Source organism: Drosophila montana, unplaced genomic scaffold (genome assembly GCF_035044405.1).
Source record: "Drosophila montana isolate Dmon_TW-CO22-7 unplaced genomic scaffold, ASM3504440v1 contig_3848_1, whole genome shotgun sequence".
Classification (NCBI taxonomy): Eukaryota; Metazoa; Arthropoda; class Insecta; order Diptera; family Drosophilidae; genus Drosophila; species Drosophila montana.
Genome location: NW_026998720.1, coordinates 1,638,198 through 1,658,532, shown reverse-complemented (window position 1 = coordinate 1,658,532; position 20,335 = coordinate 1,638,198). Strand labels below are relative to the sequence as shown.

At 40.2% G+C, this 20,335-nt stretch overlaps 4 protein-coding genes across 8 annotated transcripts in view; 3 read left to right on the top strand and 1 right to left on the bottom strand.

Annotated features, from left to right (window-relative positions):
- Positions 1-894: 894 nt before the first annotated feature.
- On the top strand, positions 895-2,068 carry TwdlC (TweedleC). Its single transcript, XM_064697106.1, has 2 exons — positions 895-1,021; positions 1,101-2,068. Exons 1-2 carry the CDS (start codon positions 895-897, stop codon positions 2,066-2,068), a joined length of 1,095 nt encoding a protein of 364 aa, XP_064553176.1.
- A 1,607-nt stretch (positions 2,069-3,675) lies between these two features.
- The window catches only part of RYa-R (RYamide receptor), an 87,184-nt gene continuing 70,524 nt past the window's right edge, over positions 3,676-20,335 (top strand). For 2 of the 5 annotated variants that reach the window (XM_064696515.1, XM_064696514.1), the window contains exon 1: positions 3,678-4,230. The gene's annotated coding sequence lies outside the window, so the exon portion shown is untranslated. Of the gene's footprint in view, positions 4,231-20,335 lie in introns of all 5 variants that reach the window. The other 3 variants (XM_064696513.1, XM_064696511.1, XM_064696512.1) reach the window with 3 other exon arrangements.
- LOC135438325 (multiple epidermal growth factor-like domains protein 10) lies at positions 13,791-16,555 on the top strand. Its single transcript, XM_064696608.1, has 2 exons — positions 13,791-13,864; positions 13,926-16,555. Exons 1-2 carry the CDS (start codon positions 13,831-13,833, stop codon positions 16,490-16,492), a joined length of 2,601 nt encoding a protein of 866 aa, XP_064552678.1. The 5' UTR covers positions 13,791-13,830; the 3' UTR covers positions 16,493-16,555.
- Positions 17,810-19,331, bottom strand: LOC135438326 (phospholipase A1 VesT1.02-like). Its single transcript, XM_064696610.1, has 3 exons — positions 19,220-19,331; positions 18,886-19,168; positions 17,810-18,828 (listed from the first exon to the last, which is right to left on the bottom strand). Exons 1-3 carry the CDS (start codon positions 19,257-19,259, stop codon positions 17,874-17,876), a joined length of 1,278 nt encoding a protein of 425 aa, XP_064552680.1. The 5' UTR covers positions 19,260-19,331; the 3' UTR covers positions 17,810-17,873.

The window sequence follows — 20,335 nt, the reverse complement described above, 5'->3', positions numbered from 1 at the left end:
TTTTTAGTAGGTTTAGGCTTGAATCAAAAAGTTATTGAATTAAGAAGCGTTGTCTTTCAGTCTTGTTTTTTGAAGTAGTGGAACAAAAATTCTTTTTTCGATTCGTTCTCAGCTTAAGAAGCTTTAAACTTGGACATATTTGTACACATTATGTGTATCTTTTAAGTACAACATATATGATTTGATTTTCGCTGAGTGTATGAAGCAAAAAGTGGCACGTTTTTTAATGACCTTAAGATCAGAGTATGAGCCCAAGGAAGCTTGAGCTGGTGTCGTTGCCAGGCCGACAGACCCTGGGCAACATTCAAGTGGCCACCCTGGGAACACACTCGCTTGACCCACACACACACACTCACACACACACACACTCGATTAGCGGTAAATAAGTGTATTTTTCCAGTTTTGTTGTGCATTTAGTTTGCAACTTGGTTCAATTTCTCGCTTGGAGACATCAAAAGACAAGCGGGCAGCCATTGACAGCGAGTCAGCTTAGCTCCTGCCCAGCGTCGAACTCTTTTTGTTGTAGCTGTGCCCACGTGTGTGTGTGTGTGTGACTGTCTGAGTGTGTGCGTGTGCGCGTGTGTGTTAGCGTCTTTTGATGTTTAATTAAATTCATTTTTGCCGCGGCCTTTTGTAATGAGATTTTGGCCAGTTGCCGCTCAGCGTGTTGCTGTCTTTGCTTTAGCTGACTGCTTCGCTTCTCTCTCCCAATCGAATCATATAAATGCTCGACGCTGAGTTCACTGGGGCATCAGTCGAGACTTGCGCTTTCCAATCGAACCACAACATCAGCAGAAGCAGCTGCCCCGTCGACCAGTCAAGGATTACGTGATCTAAGCTAAGTGCAAAAGAGACCCAAAGACTCAAGCGTTTGCCATTGCCATTGCCGTTGCCATGCGTGCCTTCTCGCTCCTTGTTGGCTGCGTCGCCCTGCTCGGCACTGTCCAGGCACGTCCTGAGCCGCCATCGCCATACTATGGATTACCCCAGCAGCAGAGTCAGCGTGCGCTACCACTGAATGGTGAGTGTGTCTGCGACACTACCCAGCCGCTGAGCCCACACCCTATCTCTCCCTTCTACCCCTCTCTCTTTTTCTCTAGTGCATAATGCGCCGTCACACATCTACCAGGCGCTGCCCCAGGAGCAATCGTTCGCCAACTTCGGCGCGCATCCAGCTCAGCCACAAATGAACTACCTGCCACCCGTTCAGCAGCAGCAGCAGCAGCAGCTGGAGGAGCAGCTGGCACCCGCAACTGAGCAACTGAGCGCCTATGATGACTCCTACAACATGGCGCATCGCTTGTCGGGCGTGCAACATGCCAGCGGCTATAACAATGCACCACAGGAGACGCGCGTCCACAAGCACATCTATGTGCATGTGCCGCCCAAGGATTTTGAGGACGAGGATGCGGTGCAGCCACGTGTGCACCATGAGCTGGGACCCAAACAGAAGCACTACAAGATTGTCTTCATCAAGGCGCCATCGGCACCAGCGCTGCGTGCACCAGTTGTGCCACCGCCACCACAGAACGAAGAGAAGACTCTGATCTATGTGCTGCACAAGAAGCCCGATCAGGAACAGGATATTGTCATACCTTCACCGCCACCGACCAAGCCATCCAAGCCCGAGGTCTACTTCATCAAGTACAAGACCAAGAAGGAGGAGGCGCCCGTCTATGGACCACCGCCGGCCGATATGGAGCCGCGCCAGTCCACCGCCGAGGACTTTGCACCCATGGCCGATGTGGCCGATGTGCTGCCCACGACCAGCGCACCCGAGTCGGAGCAGCCCGAGCAGCCCTCATCCATCTACGGTCCACCCACAGCGCCCGCCTACACGGGCGAGGAGGTGCAAACTACGCTGACCGCACCCGCCCATCAATATCTGCCGCCTGCAACGGCATCCGCTGCTCTCAGCAACATTGAGGATCCCTCGATGGCGCCCATCATTGTCGAGGAGCCCGCCGAGCAGCGCCAGGCCATAGAGGGGCCAGCACCGACGTCCGGCCATGTGCCCGCCTCCAACTACGGTCCACCCAGTCGCTACTTCCTGAAGAAGCTCAAGTGAATCCAGTAGCGAATCTTGTAGTTAGTCTAAATGGCGTGCCACGCCCACAAGCGCACACACACTCACACACCCCACACACTCCTTGCCTCGTACCCATGCACATCTCGCCGCTTGTTGCTTTTCCATAAAATTTGTTAAATTGTTTGTTAAACTGTTTGTAGTCAATAAAATTCGAATTTACTAAACATTTTTTGCGTTTCCCTTTTTGCAATTGCATAAAAAGCGAGTTTATTTAAGCCGTTTATTAACACGTTATTGAAAGTTAACGACAATTGGCCCCGTCGTGCGCTTAAAACTTGACCTTCAGGCCTTGAAGTCGCGTCGTTAAGAGCTCTGTTTCTTTTTTTTTTAATTGGTTACGTTTTGTTAATTTTGTACCTGTTTCACGATTTTCCGCGTAGGAATTTATATTTCAAAATGCAAAAAATTGTGCGTGCCATAATAAAGCCAAAAATTATTCACAATTTTAATAGATATGTCAAAAATGGTGGGTTATCTAATAGGAACATCTTTTTTTAAATACAGCTTCCAATATATTTTCTTAGGTACACTGTCATTATATAAGAAGGGTATATTCGTTTTGTGCAACGTCCGTCTGCAGCCTATGCAATTTTCAAATTTCAATTCATGTTAAAAATCTGTGACTCTGACAGTTGAATATCGAAATATATCAGAAATATATCTCTTTTAAAATTAATGTCCATTTTACAGATTTGTAGTCACTTTTAAGTTTAAGATGTATACTACTTTAATCTTAAAATATTTATATACCAGAAATCTTTAATTCGTGCAGTTCCAGAGTCACTAAACCCAAACTCAGGAAGCCCACTTTCAAAACAACAGTTTTAAAATCACTGTGTCGCAGTTTTAGAGTCACTTTCTCCATAGTACTTCACGTGTTTTCAGATGTTTTACCACTTGGTACAGAGTATCCAAAAGTAAGCGTTATCTGTTTAAATATATTTTCTCATTTTTATTTTAGAAATTTTTACAAATTTGCGAAAGTGTGGGCTTACACTATATAAACATTTCTAAAGTGGAACTGCAAATAGTTAGCCCTGTTGTTTGCTAATGACTAATAGACTTATTAAGCCTGCAAAACTTTGATTTATATTTCAAACACACCTCGTGGCTTATTTGACAAATTGAGTGGCAACATTCAAAGTCTCTGGCAACATGCTGCCAGCCACATATTGCGAGGAGTCTTCAGGTGCTGACGCATCAGCCATGAAAACAGACTGATACAAACGCTTAGTGCTAAATATATTTAAAAAAAATGTTGTTATGAAATTAGTTTTTAACGTGCTGCAAAACTAGCCGCAAAAAAATGTCCAAGACTTGGTAAAAACGTCTAACTTTTGAATCAAACTTTTGAAGGACTGGCAACATGTGCCTTAGCAGAATGTGTTCAGCAACATGTTGCTTAGTTGACTGCTTTTGGCGCCAAAATCCTAGCAATTGCGCAGAGTGTGCAACAAATGCAGCCGAAGGCTGAACGCCTGACTTCGTGTGCCAACTTCGTGTCCCTACTTCGTGTCGCCTAGAACTTTGCTGCCGGCTGATCTCCATTCAGTCATTGCGGGCGCTTCCGACAGTCACGGATTGCCGCATTCAGTTCGGTTTTTGTGTTCGGGCGCGACGCAACGTTTTAGCGGCTGCTGCGGCTGCTGCTGGTTCTACTCGAATTGCTGTTATTGTTGCCTGAGGCTTTGTCGTCATTTCGAAACGCCTTCAGTTCTAATTGGCCGGCAGCGGCGTCGCTGACCGTTTGCGGGTGTTTCTCGTGCTATGCTCCACTTGATATTAAACTATTTGGGCGCAATAAACGCATAATTCGCGCAATTCAGCCGATTTGTTTATTTTAAATGCCAATTTGAGTGTGCCCAGCACGCGAACAATGCGCACAATAAACGCCGCAATTAATTGACTGTTTATCAAGACGCTCTCTGCAATTGCCAAAGGTGCGAGGCGGCCAACGAGTCGTATGCGTGTTGTAGCAACAATTTGTGCATGTGTGTGTGTGCGTCTATTAAGCAAGTGCTGGATATGTAAAAATTGTCGGGTCAGTTAGCTGTACTTGTGTTTTGCCGTTAAATGCTAATTTTGTCACCTGGGAGCTCTACAACTCGACAAGCCAGACTGTGTAACAGTACAGTGGGGTGGTAAGTACAGCCCCTATATACCATATAACACATACCTCATATATGTCACTGTCATTATTCAAGTGCTAAACGAGCTGTTGCTCCTGGTGCCATATTTTTGTACGTTCTGAGTTTCTTTTGCTACTTTTTTCTCACACTGTTAACGAGTATATTAGTTCTGTTTAATGTATACTCCTGTATATTCGCCTCAGACACCTAAATTTCTATTGAGCACACCCACTAGGGCATACATAAGCTGTGGAGCTAGTCATCAATATTTTTATCGAGTCATAGCTTGAATGTCACGGACAGTTTAAGAGACAACAACCCAATTATCAAGAAGGATCTGCAATCAATCGAATCAGTTTCTTGAACACTGTTAACAGATTATTGCGCGGCCGGCTACACCCGACTGCAAAATTTCATCTTATTTTACCATATTTTTTTTCTGTTAGCGCCTGCATTTTATAAGTGACACTTTAATGAGCCCTGTTAAGCTTTGCCCAGCACTTGGCCAGCTCTTTTCAACATTTCCTTTCAACTCGACGATTTTTCGCATTTGCCTAGTTTTCATAACTTTTGCACAATGTTTGCAATCACGGAAAACTTTTCATTAAGTACATTGTGAACTTTCCAGTTCCGTTGCCTCTATCAAGGCTTCACTGTACAACAATGCCAAAGCATTTCAGATATAATTGCGATAGGATTTCGCTTTTCGTGCGGTTTCACTTGGCAGCTGTCAGGCGTTAACACGTGCCGGTCTCCTATTTTAATGCACCGAGTAATAAACTAGGCTCGACCCTGGGGAGCACCTATATTAGACATTTTTGTGGTCAACCCTTGTCACTGAGCCACTTAATAAGTGAGTTAGTTGTCAAAATTCATTTGCTGCCTTTCATATTTTTTCATTTAGTTGTAAATAAATTGCGACTGTGTAGCTTAGTCTCATAAATAAATATAGTTTTAATACAACAGCTTATATTTTAATAAACATGTTTGGCAACTTTTTATAGTGTTTCAATCGTTTAGTTATAGTTTAATCTAAGGCTGCAATCCGATCTTGAACCAAAACGGCGTGAGCCTGGAAATTGAAAAATTATTTTTTTTCGTTTTAAGTAAAAGTAATCCTTTGACAATGTCTTAAAAAAAGTTGTATAATTGTAAATAGAAAAAAATTCTCTAATTTCTATGATATATTATAAAATATAGTAAAATATAATAAAAAAGTTAATTTAAATTAATTTGCTAAATAAATTAAAAGAAAGTTTCGTAAGAGCTTTTTCTCTAGATTGAAGTTTTTGTTTAACTTAGTTTTTATTTGTAATCTGTCTTGGGACAATAATCAAATTGCTTAGCAAAAAAAAGAAAGCTACAATAAAACTTCGCAATGAGTTCAAGCAATATATATTATATTATGGTTTGTTTATTTTTGATTAATTTATGATGTGTGTTAATGGTCCAGCAAATATTATCTTTTTAAGCGCTGTGTGTCCATACTGTCGTCTAAGAGATCCAGGGCCACGTTATTTTTATGATTGTGTAACCTATTTATATAGCTCACAGCATAACTAAGAAAGAGCATGTTTAGGTCTTTATGAATATCATAGTTGCTTCTAAGGAGCACCTGTAAGTTTAGCCTTCTTTTTTTTTTTGGTTTGAAACTTTTTGGAAAAATTCAAATATTAAGTTTTTATAAATGGTTCATATGTTTCAGATGTTGACAAAAATGTTTAAGAATTGTATATTGTACATTTTTCAAGCATATTTGTTTATAATTTCATTCACCATAAAACGCTTATAGACTTTTAAAGTTGAAGGAATATTTGTTGATATTGACTTGATTTTTATGCAGCATTTTATTTTTGAGAACTGATTTGTATTTTCTTTTCTACACTTGTTTATTGTTTATATCACTTGGGTCTAGGAATATGTTTACCAAGGCAACAATTTCTGCATTCCTTGCAAGCTGATATCTGTCAACGGCGCAGAAGCTATTTATTATAATTAAATTTACTTGTATTTCTTTATTCATTGATTGCATTGAGCCGGATATATGTTTCAATCGGTAGCTGATAAATCAGCTCTGCTCAATTTACAGTTATTGTTGCATTTGAGTTGTGTGGATATTGTGGAGGAGCACCGGAAGTGACATGGGAAAATAACATTTGATATATTACGCATACGCCGCGTTGGGCTGCAAAAAACCAAAGAGAGTTTTCCTTTTTAGCCTTTTAATCCCTTGGCCACTTTGTGTGCTGACAGCTGGCAACAAAATGCGAGCAGTTAGTTAATTATAAATTATGAGCCATAAGCGGGTGGAAGGGGAGGGGGGTTTGGATGGGAATAGGGTGTTGGACAACACATGAAAGTCTGCCGCTGCGTTGGCAATTACACAGCGCCAGACACATATGTTTGCTTTGTTACTGCTGCTGCTTCTGCTGCAGGTGAGTGCATATTTTATCAGCAATTAACCGTTTAATCCCATTGGCTTAAATGCCTGCGGCTCCTTTTTTTTTGTCTGAGCCGCGCCTAATGCCCTTTGGCTTTTGGGCTTTAAACGGCTCGTTGGCCATTGTTTGGCTGTTTTCTTTTGTTTGGCTTTCTCCACAAAGACTTGGCTTGGTTTATTGCACCATTTTTAATGTCAAAGCGTGTCATGAGGGCGTTCATCTGTTTGCCTCACATTTTATGGCTCGGCGTTTCTGTTTTTGGTAGACATTTACACTGGCAGAAAAGAGCTGAATTTAATTCTAATTTATGTGGATTAGATTTTATAAGGATGTTGAGCTTGAGTAATAAGATTGGAATCAGTCTTGAGCTTAAATAAATCATTTGAGCACGTAAAATAATTACTAAAATATTTAGTAAACTTAAATGGTTGTTTATTAAACTACAGCATTTCTTATATTAAAAACATGGTTATGTTTTAAGAAGTCTTGGCATTATAAATTTAATGAAAAGAAATTCATTATCAGGTTAAAAAGTTTTGATATAAGCAAGAAATACCCCTTTTTTTTCTTAGTGTACCGATTTGTTGTAATAAATGTGTTGCAGATGCTGTTGCAGCGCTTAAATTTACAAAGGCAGATTATGGTCTTTTATGTTTGTAAATATTCAAAAGCACAGTCGTTACTTGAATCAATATTTCAATCAATAAAACACTTCATCAAAGTTTATTACGCTTCCGGTAGCTTTTCGCTACCCATTTTTGGGCATCATCATTATTATAAAACTTTTTAGCAGCGCGAAAAAAATACTTAACAATCAAAAAAATTGATGCAGAGTTTCCGCTTTTGGTGGCAACAACAACAACAACAATAATAATGCACGTTGCCCATTAATAGTTCAACTGGAAGATCGTGACAATTAATTTAAATGGGTGAAAGGGAAATGCGTTCAATTATATTTCACAACCTGGCAAAGCCGAAAAGTATTTATATGCTTTAAATACAATTTGCATTCAGAGCAGTTTGACTTAAATTAATAAAATTTTAATATTTATAAATCTATATTTAACTACCATAGAGACGGCATAAGTTTATCACACTCAGCTTATTGAATGCCTTTTGTTTAGCTATAACAAAACTACATTCAATTAATCTGTTCTATTTTCTGATTGAAAATATGAAAAATGTTTATAAATCATTTAACTACAGATTGCGCAGCAATTTAAACACAATTAGGTAAAGAATTTTGCTTGGCTTCGAGCCTAATGTTTAAAAAAAAAATTTCTTTTGTTTTTAGAATGTTTAATTCCAAATATTTTTCACTACATTCCATAGACAAGGCGAAGAAGTCTAGAAGTGTGTGCCAGATCTTGTATGTCATGGATCTCATTCATTATTATTATTGGCATTTATTCGAAGAAGATTATCTGTTAAATTTCAATTTTTAAGACCAGCTCATTGCAGAATACATGCTTGCCATTAGATTGGGCAATTTGTATTGATTTAAGACATTTATTGGCGTAAAGAAACTTGGAAAAAATTGCTTCAATTCAGCATTATTTTTTTTTGTAGGTTTCTCTAAGTTAACCGCACTTTATTTTGTTAATTTTCTACAGCCTGAACCTTTAGAAGGGTATATTGTTTTTGTGCAAATATTTGTTACAGTCAGAAGAGGACTTCTTTAACCAAAAAATGTATATATTTATGGTCAGAACGACAAGATGCTTTGATCCAGCCAAGTACGTCTGTCCGCCTGGCTGACCGTCTGTCTGCCTGTCCATTTATGGAGTCGATTTTGGAAACTATAAAAGTAAGGAGCTTAATATTTGATATATGCTCTTCTATGTCACACGCAGAACGAGTACTTCTTTTGTTTTTTATACATTATACATGTTCTATTGAGCATAACTCGAAAATAAGAAGAGCTACGTACATTAAATTAGGCATGCAGGATATCTTAGAGTATACACACATCCGGAGCATTTCACTTTGCAATCACGCCCGCATTTCCCCTCTAAAAAAAATCACATTCTTGAACTGTGCTATTTCCACACATTTGGCTGTCGCTAAAAACATCTAAGTTAATCAGGAATGCATTTCCCGTAGTGGGCCAAGGGAAGAAGAAGCACACCCGCTGCGTGCTTGTGTGTGTGTGAGTGTCTGTGTCTGTGTATGCCTGAAGTCAGCTAGAATGTTGGTAGGTTCAGCACGGCGCAGGCATAAGACATCTTCTAGTCGAGCACTCCCTGCTATACCTGGTTCTCTTCTTCGGTTGATTTTAGTTAAATTTTTTTTCAAAGCACTTAACAATATGCAACAAGAACACCTTTTGAAACTGAGCAATAGCCAGAACGACAGCAACAAATTCAATTTGTTTACACGTGCATATACAAAACACACAGCACAAACACACACACACACACAACACAAAGAACTTTAAAATAGTTGGCAACTCGTGATAATAAACCGGTCGGGTGTTTATAAAATGCAATTTTCTTGCCAGAAAAACACTTAGAGAGAGAGAGAGAGAGAGAGAGAGACAGAGAGAGAGGGAGAGAGAGAGAGAGCAAACTCTTTTGCACGTGGTTTGTTTTACTTATTTAGAACAGCTTTAAAAATAATCCCGAAAACAATCTGCCTGATGCAACGAACTCCTTTTGATATATTCAGCTGAAAAAGGAAAAAAAGATGAAACCGCCTCGAAATGATATAAGTTTCAAGCGGCCATATTAAAAATTCCTTGACAAAGTTTACTCTTTACTTTTTTTCTTATTGCGGCTTTGTTTGGCTCTTATTTCTGCAACCGTCAAAGTTTTATCTCATTTTGTGATTTTTTTATCTCTGCCTCCAGCTCCTTTGTGTTTTCAACGTTTTCCGTGGTCATTCGTGAGGGCGAAATTTACTTTAATATATTTATTTTTATTTTTTGAATGTGATTAGAATTATTGTGAATAACTGCAAGAGTCTGTGGAAACAACTTCGACAGGTAACGTGGGCATATGCGGAATATGCCATGATTTTATCTTTTGTATTTTTGCCGCCGGCTAACCATGTTTATCAGACTTATGCTCTGTTTACACACATCACGAACAATGCGATTGGAGTTGAGCAAAATATCTTTGTATGTTTATTTTGATTATATCTTGTGGCTATTCTTAAGGATTTACCGATTACAGTTCCATTTGCTTATTATGTGAACATGTAGGACACATTACAATTTTATAATGAAGTTCGCATGTATTTCATATTGCCTCATAGCATAACAACTTGTAAAAACCTGACTTACTTAATATCAATGCGGACTCTCGAATATTTAATACTCTTGCTGACATAAAGCATATGTGGGGTATTCAATATCCTGAACCCACTGAAAATGGGTAAAAATGGGTTTTGTGCAAATGTATAAAACTGGGAGAAGGAAGCTTCTCCGTCCCCACAAAGTGTATATATTCTTGGTCAGCATGAATCATAATAGCCGATCTTAGAACCTATAAGAGCAAGAGGTTTACAATTTTGAACGTAGGTCCTCCTAGTGCCCGCGAGAGTTTGTTTCCGATAATCGATAGTTTGTTCCGTTTCCAAGAAATCGATGAAGATCGATATTGAAATCCTGCATTAGAGCTAATCTCTTAAGTTTTAAGAGGTTGAGTCGCGAATTTGACTATCTTTTAGAACAGAAGACCGTTGGTTGCTATAGCTATATATTATAGTGGTCAACCTTGGTTTGGAGTAATGTAAACCTTATAGTTTCGAGGCATCTTAAATATGAAAGCTTAAAAGGTATTTCACACAAAAACTTTAATTTCGACTGATTGTTTCTACGAGAACTATATGATATGATTTATACTATGGCATATCTTTTATATGGCAAGTTTAATCGATATTTTTCAAAAAACTCTTTTCATGCAAGTACTCAATTTTTAAGTCCTTGGTCATCACTTGACATATTGGTTCGACTTAAAATGTTTAAAAATGTTTTATCATGATAGCTCCTTAACTGAGTATATTAATACAGCTCTGCAAGCTATGACACACTCCATTGTGTATATAGTACATGTGTCCCATGTCTGAAAAGGGTATTTTAAATGCGGCACCTCAAAGACAACAGTTTTATTTTTAAACTGAAATTTCGGCTATGTTTAACTGCTGGCTCAAGAATCGCGCCTTAATAAACCATTTTTTATATTTATTTCTCAGACATTTCGCATTTTTCCAATGCATCATAAACATTTACATACCCGTGCTTAAGTGCAGTGAGGCATGCAACACACGACCCCTGGGCACTGCCTCCCGACCTGCACACTTGACTGGCGTTCGGGGTCGATTACTATATAATAAAATGTAATCATAAATTAATTCGAATAAAATTTGACATTTTATGCGTATTTTGCGAGATTTGGGCTGAGAATACGCCAGGCCGGAGCAGCTTTATGCCTGGCAGGACCTTTTGACAGACAGATAAGTAGTTGGGTTTTATTGCGTTTAGTTTTCTATTGAGCTTCAACCAAGCTGAACACATGGGTAAACAGCATTCACAGGCTATTCTTCAAGGGTGGGAAAGGGGGGGGCCTTTGTGAGACACTTCGCTCGTGTCCCTATTGAAGAAACCCATCGGCCCTAAAAGATTGTTCAAGCGTTCAAATACAAATCTAGATACTTAGTTTTTGTAATGTTACCTTTATTTCAGCATGCTTTACCATAACAGTCCATTTAAACGACGGCTGCCAATTTCATTTGCTGCAAATGACCCTTCACGCAGCATTCTCTGTTGTCCTTTAGTGCACCTTTCCACGAGCTCGACCACATTCCATGGCCAAGTCATTGGGGACCACCACAGAACAATGGCCAGTTGACACATTTGTGTTAGTTGTGGCGGTCGGCGGCAACCCTCATTAGCCGCTGTGGCCACTCAGCCAAACGTCGGGCAGCTTTTTGGCCAAAAGGCAGCCCAAACAAGTAGGAGCAAGTATCGACTAGGAGATACCCTGGAATTAGCGTAAGGCTGACCCTACCAAGATTGTAACTGGCTTTTAAACTTCTTAACTTCGGTGTTTACTGTGCGAATTTTATGAAATTATCACATCTACTTTAAAAAATAAGGTTTAATTTTCACTTTAGCGAATGGTCAAAGTTATCTAGAACGTACAATTTTCTTAATCTGCATATACTATACGAGAACACACATACAAAGTTTAGGGGTATCTAGCTGGTATATAACGCGAATTATGCTTAAAACCAAGTCTTGAAATTGGTACTTACAGACATTATGAAAATGGCAGATATCGAAAACAGAGGAGAATATTTATTTTAAACCACCATCATCTACTTTCTATAGTTTCCGAGATCGCAGCGATTTCACAGTGGACTGACAGATGGACAAGCATGAACATGGCTACATCGACTCAGCCCATCCTCCTCATCTGGAACATATACAAGAGTGTCTTCTGTCTGTTACAAACATTAGCACAAAACCAATATAACCATTTTTACACATTTTAAATGGGCTTAGGGTATAACATCAACTTTCGCTCAAAATAGCCAAGCAATTTTCTTTTGAAAATCAGCACAAACAGTATTAGTATTTATTGCCGGCGTTTAGTTCTTTAAACTTTTGATACCATGGAGACCATGGACTATATATATATTGGGAGCCAAGCTGCAGCTCTGTGTGATGGCTTAGGGAATACTCTCTGTGTACAGGACTGTGGTACGCTGACTCACCTTGGTATGTACATGTAGATTTTCGAATAACATTGGGACTTATTACTGTAGTCGCTCGCAATACAACGTTTCGGTTAGAAATCGGCCGCAACAAATTATAGCAAAATAAAAAAGAATGAAAATTTATTAAATATAATAAACACTGGAGGTACTGAGTCGTAAGCGAAATATGCCGATGATAGAGGGATGTTCTTGTATTAGCTATACAGACATGCTGCTTATTGTTAGTGCTAAAATCTTGCTGTTCATGTTTGCTGCTAATCACATGTTCTACATATAACGGGTATATATAAAGGGTATCAGAAGTCTGCGTATGCTGGCAAGTGGAACCGAAAGCGTTCAACCGTGAACTGTTTTTGATAAATTAATATTACAAACAATGATGTGGCATGGCTGCGTGGGCTTAAAGGCTTTAAGCACGCCGTAGGCACAGCCGTTTACCACACGTGTAGCTCCTCGCAATGGTGAGTAATGAACTCTCAAGCGTCGGACCGTGTATTCTACGTCTCCTGTCGGTGCATTGCACGGAACTCCATTTGGACCGTTAAGCTGTCTGACCTTTTCGCATACGTCTTTTTATTTTTATTTTTTATATTTTCTTTATTTTGTTTTTGGTTTTTTGGTTTTTTGTTGGTGGGGCAAGCAACAAATGCTCGGCGGTGCCGTTAGGCATGTTAATATTGTGCCCTGCATTATTGATGGTCTGCCCTTAAGGCAAGTTGAGGCCTTAAAGGTGTGTTTGTGTGTGTGTGTGTGTGTGGGTGTGGGACGTTGGTGGCAATGTAAAACAATATGAATGCGAGGCATTTCGAGACAAGGACCTCAGCGCGGGCTAAGTGAAAAATTGAAAAACTGAGCGAGAAAGCAGGAAAGAAATATGCAAATCACTCGACACGATTTCTGGCATTCCACACAATTTCAGGCTCGTCTAAATTCCTATTCAAATGAATTTTTTCTTTTTTTAGCAAGAAGACCAACGTCATCATATAGAGGTCCGAAGTGATCCTAATATATATATAGGCCGTTTCACCTTTGAGCCATTAAATCTGTTTGAAATTCCTTAAATTGCCTGGGGAAAAAACTTTGGAGACTTATTAGGCTTAATAACTTGTCACACAGAAATTGTTTTGGATCTATATTGTTTCTCGGTAAATCTCATTTGCTTTCGTTTTTGCCTAAGATCTGCCATATTTTCCTATCAGCAATGCATTGCTTTACTGGTGATATTTTTCTGATATTTGTTCTTGTGTAATTGCCGATGTGATGCACAAATGGCAATAGGTTTGTTTACTTTGGCATGACTAGACACATGCAACACTTAAAAAGCTTCGATAAGGCCCATATTGGCGTTTTCTTATCAAAGCACCACAAGACAACAGGAAATTTCATTACGTTAAGAGCATTAGAAAATATAAAAGCAGCCTCCAAGTTGAAATGAACTCAGTTCTTGAAAATGTTGCCGCAGCCAGTTTGGAGGAATAACAATGGTAAGCTAGAAATGTTGGAGCTTTACTCAGGCAACTTCTTATAATATATTTCATTGGATAGTACTTCTTCTATTGCTCGTACTCGGATTTGCATGTCCGATGTTAGCGTTGAACATCGATCTAGATAAGCCCAATGAGTGCGATGAGGGCGCTGTCCAATCTCATCCAGATGACTGTGCCCGCTATTTGCAATGTCTAAATGCAGAAATTTTAATTCAAAAATGTCCCAATGACAGCTACTTTGATCCAACATACGAGGTGTGCGTCATCGATGTGAATGGGGTCTGTGCCTCCGCATCTGGAAAATGTTCGGAAGACCAGATTGAGGCGATGCCCGGGAATAGTTGCGGTTACTTGCGATGCATTAATGGCAGCCTCGAGGAGGAGAAATGTGATATTGGTAGCTACTTCAATGCCAGTCTGAGCATCTGCGAGATCGATGAGAATGGAATATGTTCTACCCTTCCTGGGAATTGTTCGGAAGGAGAGCTGCAGAAGGATCCTGAGGACTGTGCCGGTTACCTGAAATGTGTCAATGGAAGCCTCATCGAAGAAAAGTGTGCCAATGGCAGCTTCTTTAATTTCACTCTTAAGATCTGTGAGATCGATGAGAATGGAATATGTCCCATGAAATGCTTAGAGGGTGAACTACAGGAGGATCCTGAGGATTGTGCCGGCTACCTGAAGTGCATTAATGGAAGTCTAATCGAGGAAAAGTGTTCCAATGGTAGCTTCTTTAATTCCACTCTTAAGATTTGTGCGATCGATGAGAATGGTGTCTGTACGTCACCTCCTGAAAAATGTTTGGAAGATGAGATTCAGGAGATTCCCGGGAATAGTTGCGGTTACTTACGATGCATTAATGGCAGCCTCGAAGAGGAGAAGTGCGATATTGGTAGCTACTTCAATGCCAGTCTGAGCATCTGCGAGATCGATGAGAATGGAATATGTTCTACCCTTCCCGGGAATTGTTCGGAAGGAGAATTGCAGGAGAATCCTGAGAATTGTGCCGGTTACCTGAAGTGCATTAATGGAAGCCTCGTCGAGGAAAAGTGTTCCAATGGCAGCTTCTTCAATATTACTCTTAAGGTCTGTCAAATCGATGAGAATGGAATATGTCCCATAAAATGCTTAGAGGGTGAACTACAGGAGGATCCTGAGGATTGTGCCGGTTACCTGAAGTGCATTAATGGAAGTCTAATCGAGGAAAAGTGTGCTAATGGGAGCTTCTTTAATTCCACTCTTAAGATATGTGCGATCGATGAGAATGGTGTCTGTACGTCACCTCCTGAAAAATGTTTGGAAGATGAGATTAAGGAGATTCCCGGGAATAGTTGCGGTTACTTACGATGCATTAATGGCAGCCTCGAGGAGGAGAAGTGCGATATTGGTAGCTACTTCAATGCCAGTCTGAGCATCTGCGAGATCGATGAGAATGGAATATGTTCTTCCCTTCCCGGGAATTGTTCGGAAGGAGAATTGCAGGAGAATCCTGAGAATTGTGCCGGTTACCTGAAGTGCATTAATGGAAGCCTCGTCGAGGAAAAGTGTTCCAATGGCAGCTTCTTCAATATTACTCTTAAGGTCTGTCAAATCGATGAGAATGGAATATGTCCCATAAAATGCTTAGAGGGTGAACTACAGGAGGATCCTGAGGATTGTGCCGGTTACCTGAAGTGCATTAATGGAAGTCTAATCGAGGAAAAGTGTGCCAATGGTAGCTTCTTTAATTCCACTCTTATTATCTGTCAAATCGATGAGAATGGAGTCTGTACTCCAGCTCCTGAAAAATGTTTGGAAGATGAGATTAAGGAGATTCCCGGAAATAGTTGCGGCTACTTACGATGCATTAACGGGAGCCTTGAGGAGGAGAAGTGCGAGGTTGGTAGCTTCTTCAATGCCAGTCTAAGCATCTGCGAGATCGACGAGAATGGAATATGTCCAACGCTTCCTGTATGCTTGGAGGGTCAACTGGAGGAGGATCCTGAGGATTGTTCTGGTTACTTGGAATGTGTTAACGGAAGCTATATCGAACAGAAGTGTGCCAGTGGTAGCTTCTTCAATTCCACACTTCAGACCTGTGAGATTGACGACAATGGAATCTGTTTTCCTATTCCTGCAAAATGTTCAGAGGGTGAGCTTGAGGAAGATCCCGAAAATAAGTGTGGGTATCTAAAGTGCCTAAATGGAATCCTCGTAGAATTGATATGTGCCAATGGTAGCTATTATAATTCCACTTTAAAAACCTGTCTTATCGATGAGAATGGAATCTGTTCGTCGTTTGGTACCAAATGTGCAAATCATGAGGTTAGACACGATCCCGAGGACTGCTCTGGTTATTTGCAATGTTTTAACGGTGACCTGGTTAAGAAACTCTGCTCATATGGCAGCTATTTTCACACAACTCTTCAGAGCTGCGTCGTGGACGATTATGGTATATGTACTCCATTGTCAGATCAATGTGAGGAAGGTGAACGGGAGACAGACCCTGATGACTGTGCCGCCTACATGGAGTGCATCGCTGGAGATTTCATAGCACAGAAATGTGTTAATGGCACTTACTTTGATGTAGGTATTAAAGCCTGTATTTTGGATGAGAAATGTGTTTGTATAAAGCAGGCAAGCTAAGGGAAATACCATTGCTTACATAAGAAAGTTTTCCGTCTATTAAATAAATAATAATATGTTAAATTCCTTTAGTTCATTCACACATACATTTTTATTAATTAAGTTACAACGAAACAAATTATGGCCTAGAGAACGATAAGCCAAATATATTCCCTGGGTATGGCTAATAGAGACTTTTTTCATATGCTCCACAAGGCTAGATGCAAAGTTTTTGCTGACATAGCTTTTAGAACAGCTGCGATTATTAAGTGAGCTATTATTCTGGTGGTGGTTAATGGAATATAAGAATTATAACATGTGTTTCTAATTGAATGGCTTTAATGAACAGCTAGCATATAAATCCAACTTCTGGCTTGATAGCTAGATGGCAGCAGTTACTTAATAGAAGCAGTTTAATTCGGCTTGGTATTAAATCAGCTGTGTCCTAATTAGGAATAAGATGATTAGAGATTTGATTTTTTTCGGTAATTGGGAGTAACTGAATGCCAAAGGAAAGGAAGAACTCGACTCGCTGTTATACATAACTTATGCACATGTTTCAAAGTCTCTGGGCATCAGATTGAATCTGGTCTTAATTAAGAGTATTCCCGCAGTGCAGCATCAAACCAATTGCCAGCTTTTAGCTTGCAATAAAATACATCAAAGTGCTTTCGATTACAGCGAGGATTTCGTAATTAATGCCGGGCACAAACTCAGATAACAACAGGTAAGAGTGTTCTAGTCGAGAGTGGCTGACTAGAAAATACCCTGTACTCGACACATAATATACAGTATCCATTTGACACACACTTAAAGCTATACAGCTTAGGCTTTCCTCTGCTTCCCTTTGGAATAAATTATTGTGGCATATCCTCCGTATTTATTGTTTGATTATTTTGAAATTCAGATCATACAAGTGGCATTCTAATGTATGCAAATATCAAATATCAAGGCTGTAGATTAAATGAAATGTTCTTCTAAACGAAAAAAACCACGAATAAATGGTTGTGTATCTAAGTCTGTTTATCCCTGAGCTGTGCTCGATAAATTGAAACTAAGAACATATACATATATATGGACTTCAGTTAAATGGTGGCAGTTATCGATAAATTCAAATAAAGAGACAGACATACGGACATGCGGACATACAGGCTTAATAGACTGCTGATCAGGAATATACATTTATATTTTTTGAGGACCTTCTGCCTGTAAGTTTCGTATAACTTTATTATACCCTTGCCTTCACATTTTCAGTGGTAAGAAACATGGGCTGTGGGCGTGGCAGCTCGGATGCTGCTAAGCGCACATCAAAGGCTATCCATCTACAATTAAGTTCGGTTCGATTTCATTTTCACTTTATTAATCAACTTGGAAGCCTTCTTGGCAGCCCACTTTTGGACTTTTAGTCGTTGCGCTTGTTGATTTGCGCATTGACGAATATTAAATTGAGGATATAAATGTTCGTCTTGCGACCGTTGCCTTTGTCATCCTCGGGCGCGGGCGTAGTTATAATTCCTTCAGGGGTTGTGGCACTGGAGCTGTTGTTAATATCATCGCCGGGTGTAGTTGTCGCATCATTTCCATCGGCAACCGTAGTGGGCTGCGGGGTTGTACTCTCATCCTGATCATTTTCGATGGGCTCACCCAATCCATACGGCGATTCCTTGTTAACAGGCACATAGAAGTCCCCAACGGCAATATATTCGTTTTCAATCGCACCCATGCGCACCGTGCTGTAGGTGCTCCCGCAATCCTTTTTGTGGGCTTCCTGATATGAGGGGCACTTGACGGTGGGAAAATTGTTCATTCGCAGCGACTCCACATAGTAGGAGACGGCGCGTGTGTGGGAGCAGCTGCCGGTTATATCGAGGCCACAGCCAGGCTGCGATTTGCCACCATTCGGATAGAAGGTAGCACGGCCAATAGGCTTGCTGAAGCCCATAGTGCCGCCATTTGTTTGAATGGTTTCCACGTAGATGGCGTCAGTGCTGGACAGGCGCTTTTCCGGCTTTTTATAGCTGAATAGCGGCGAGGCGGGGTCGAGACCCACCACCTTTTGAACAGTGCCGCTGGACACATGCTTGGCTGTATAGCCGGCGACATGAGCACCTAGGCTGAAGCCCACCACTTCGAGCGTCTCCAGGGACATGCTGTACTCCGTCACCAGAAAGTCCACTAGGCTGGCAATTTTCTTGCCCGTTGCCGACACGGCTGCCACCGAGGAGGCGTATTCCAGTGAGCGGCCACGCGACCAATCCACAGCTATCATATTGTAGTCGCCGGACAGGAACCAAGCATCGCGCACGCCGCTGTTGACACCGTCCTTGTAATTGGAGTTCCAGCCGTGTATGGTAAATCTGTGAATATAATCCAAGCATGAGCAAGCGGGCGATTATGCCATGGACATGCACTACCTGGTAGGATTTGCGGCATTAAAGTTGGAGTCATCAATGGAGCTGCGCGTGGCCTTGATGAGCTGTCCCTCCTTGGGATTACGCTGCGTATACAAATAGAAGCTAACCGAGTTCAGGGAAATGCGCTCAGCGATCTCCATGTCATTTAGCGCTTCATAAGCGGCCAGCTGACCTTGGGCCTCGTCTGTGGTCAGCCACTTGGACTCGTCGCCCACCTGTGGCACATACCAGCCATTCTCGCCGTGGATGCGTTCCGTTTGCTCCTCAATGGGCAGTGCGCTGGCTGAAATCATGATGACTCAAATGAACTTTAAGGGAGGTGCAAAGTACTTACCAGTCAGCACGCAAATTGTTAGGAACAAGCACAATGTCATGACTGCTTTTATATTGATACACTTAACGAAGCAGACGCCAGTATTTATAGGAATTTGCCAAATTGGATCAGGTACCATAAATTAAATCCAAGTGCAAATCTCTTTAGGCGATAGATTGGCAAAAACACCGATTAGATTGCTTGTAATATCCATTGAGCACTTACGAATACTCACTGCACAGTGCGCAATTGTACTCTAAAATAAAAGCCAAAACTGTTTTTAAGCACTTTAAACATTTTGGAAAATATATAAGAGCTTAAAATATAGTATGGATTTAAATAGTATGGAAGAAGGAAAATATGTGCCCAATATGCGGCAACTTATTTCTCCATGGGGTTCATTTCTAATAAACCACGCGTTCTTCGAAGTGGAAACTAATCTTCTAATTCTGAATGAATAGAGAGACAGGTAGAGAGAAGATTAATTTAGAGAGCGGGAGACAGAGAGAGAGAGAGAGAGATCGAGTGAGAGCGTCGGATCTGAAATCGTTAGTGAAGTGATTTTATTTAATTCATCCGGAATTCGACTTCGACTTCTAGGATGAGAATCCCACCTTTGAATTCCCAGGATATTAGTTTTTTGTAATAATAATAATAGTAATAATAATAACAATATAATAATAAATATAACTAATATTGATGATAATATTAATAAGAATAACAAAAATAAAGAATTCAATATAAGCCAAATTTTTTTTCTCTGCACTAATACATATTGAGTGTAAATCATACATTTAACACTCAATAGGCTAATACCTAAAACTACTCATATTTTGAATCGAGTGAAAGCTTTGCGGAAGCTTGTATAAGTTCAAGCAGTAGTAAGGCTTTGCTCAAAATCTGAATACCCTGTAGTAGGGAAATTTTCAGTATAGGTAAATAGGCTGAGTTAATGCTTCGACAGAGTCTTTGTCTCTTTAGAGTATATATTATTTGTATCAAGCTGTTATCGTGATTTTCTCAAGTATAGAACAAGTAAACTTAATGTATATCTGCTTCATAGGTACATAAAGTATACTTGTATTATATATTCAAAAACATAAGTGCGCTTATTTAACGCGTCTCTTATGAATGTGA

Coding starts and splice junctions, on each gene's coding strand:
- TwdlC (XM_064697106.1), top strand. CDS start 895: ATGCGTGCCTTCTCGCTCCTTGTTGGCTGCGTCGCCCTGCTCGGCACT. Junction 1,022..1,100: donor GCGTGCGCTACCACTGAATG/GTGAGTGTGTCT, acceptor CTTTTTCTCTAG/TGCATAATGCGCCGTCACAC.
- LOC135438325 (XM_064696608.1), top strand. CDS start 13,831: ATGTTGCCGCAGCCAGTTTGGAGGAATAACAATG. Junction 13,865..13,925: donor AGTTTGGAGGAATAACAATG/GTAAGCTAGAAA, acceptor TTCATTGGATAG/TACTTCTTCTATTGCTCGTA.
- LOC135438326 (XM_064696610.1), bottom strand. CDS start 19,259: ATGACATTGTGCTTGTTCCTAACAATTTGCGTGCTGACTG. Junction 19,169..19,219: donor AACAATTTGCGTGCTGACTG/GTAAGTACTTTG, acceptor TCATGATTTCAG/CCAGCGCACTGCCCATTGAG. Junction 18,829..18,885: donor AATGCCGCAAATCCTACCAG/GTAGTGCATGTC, acceptor TTATATTCACAG/ATTTACCATACACGGCTGGA.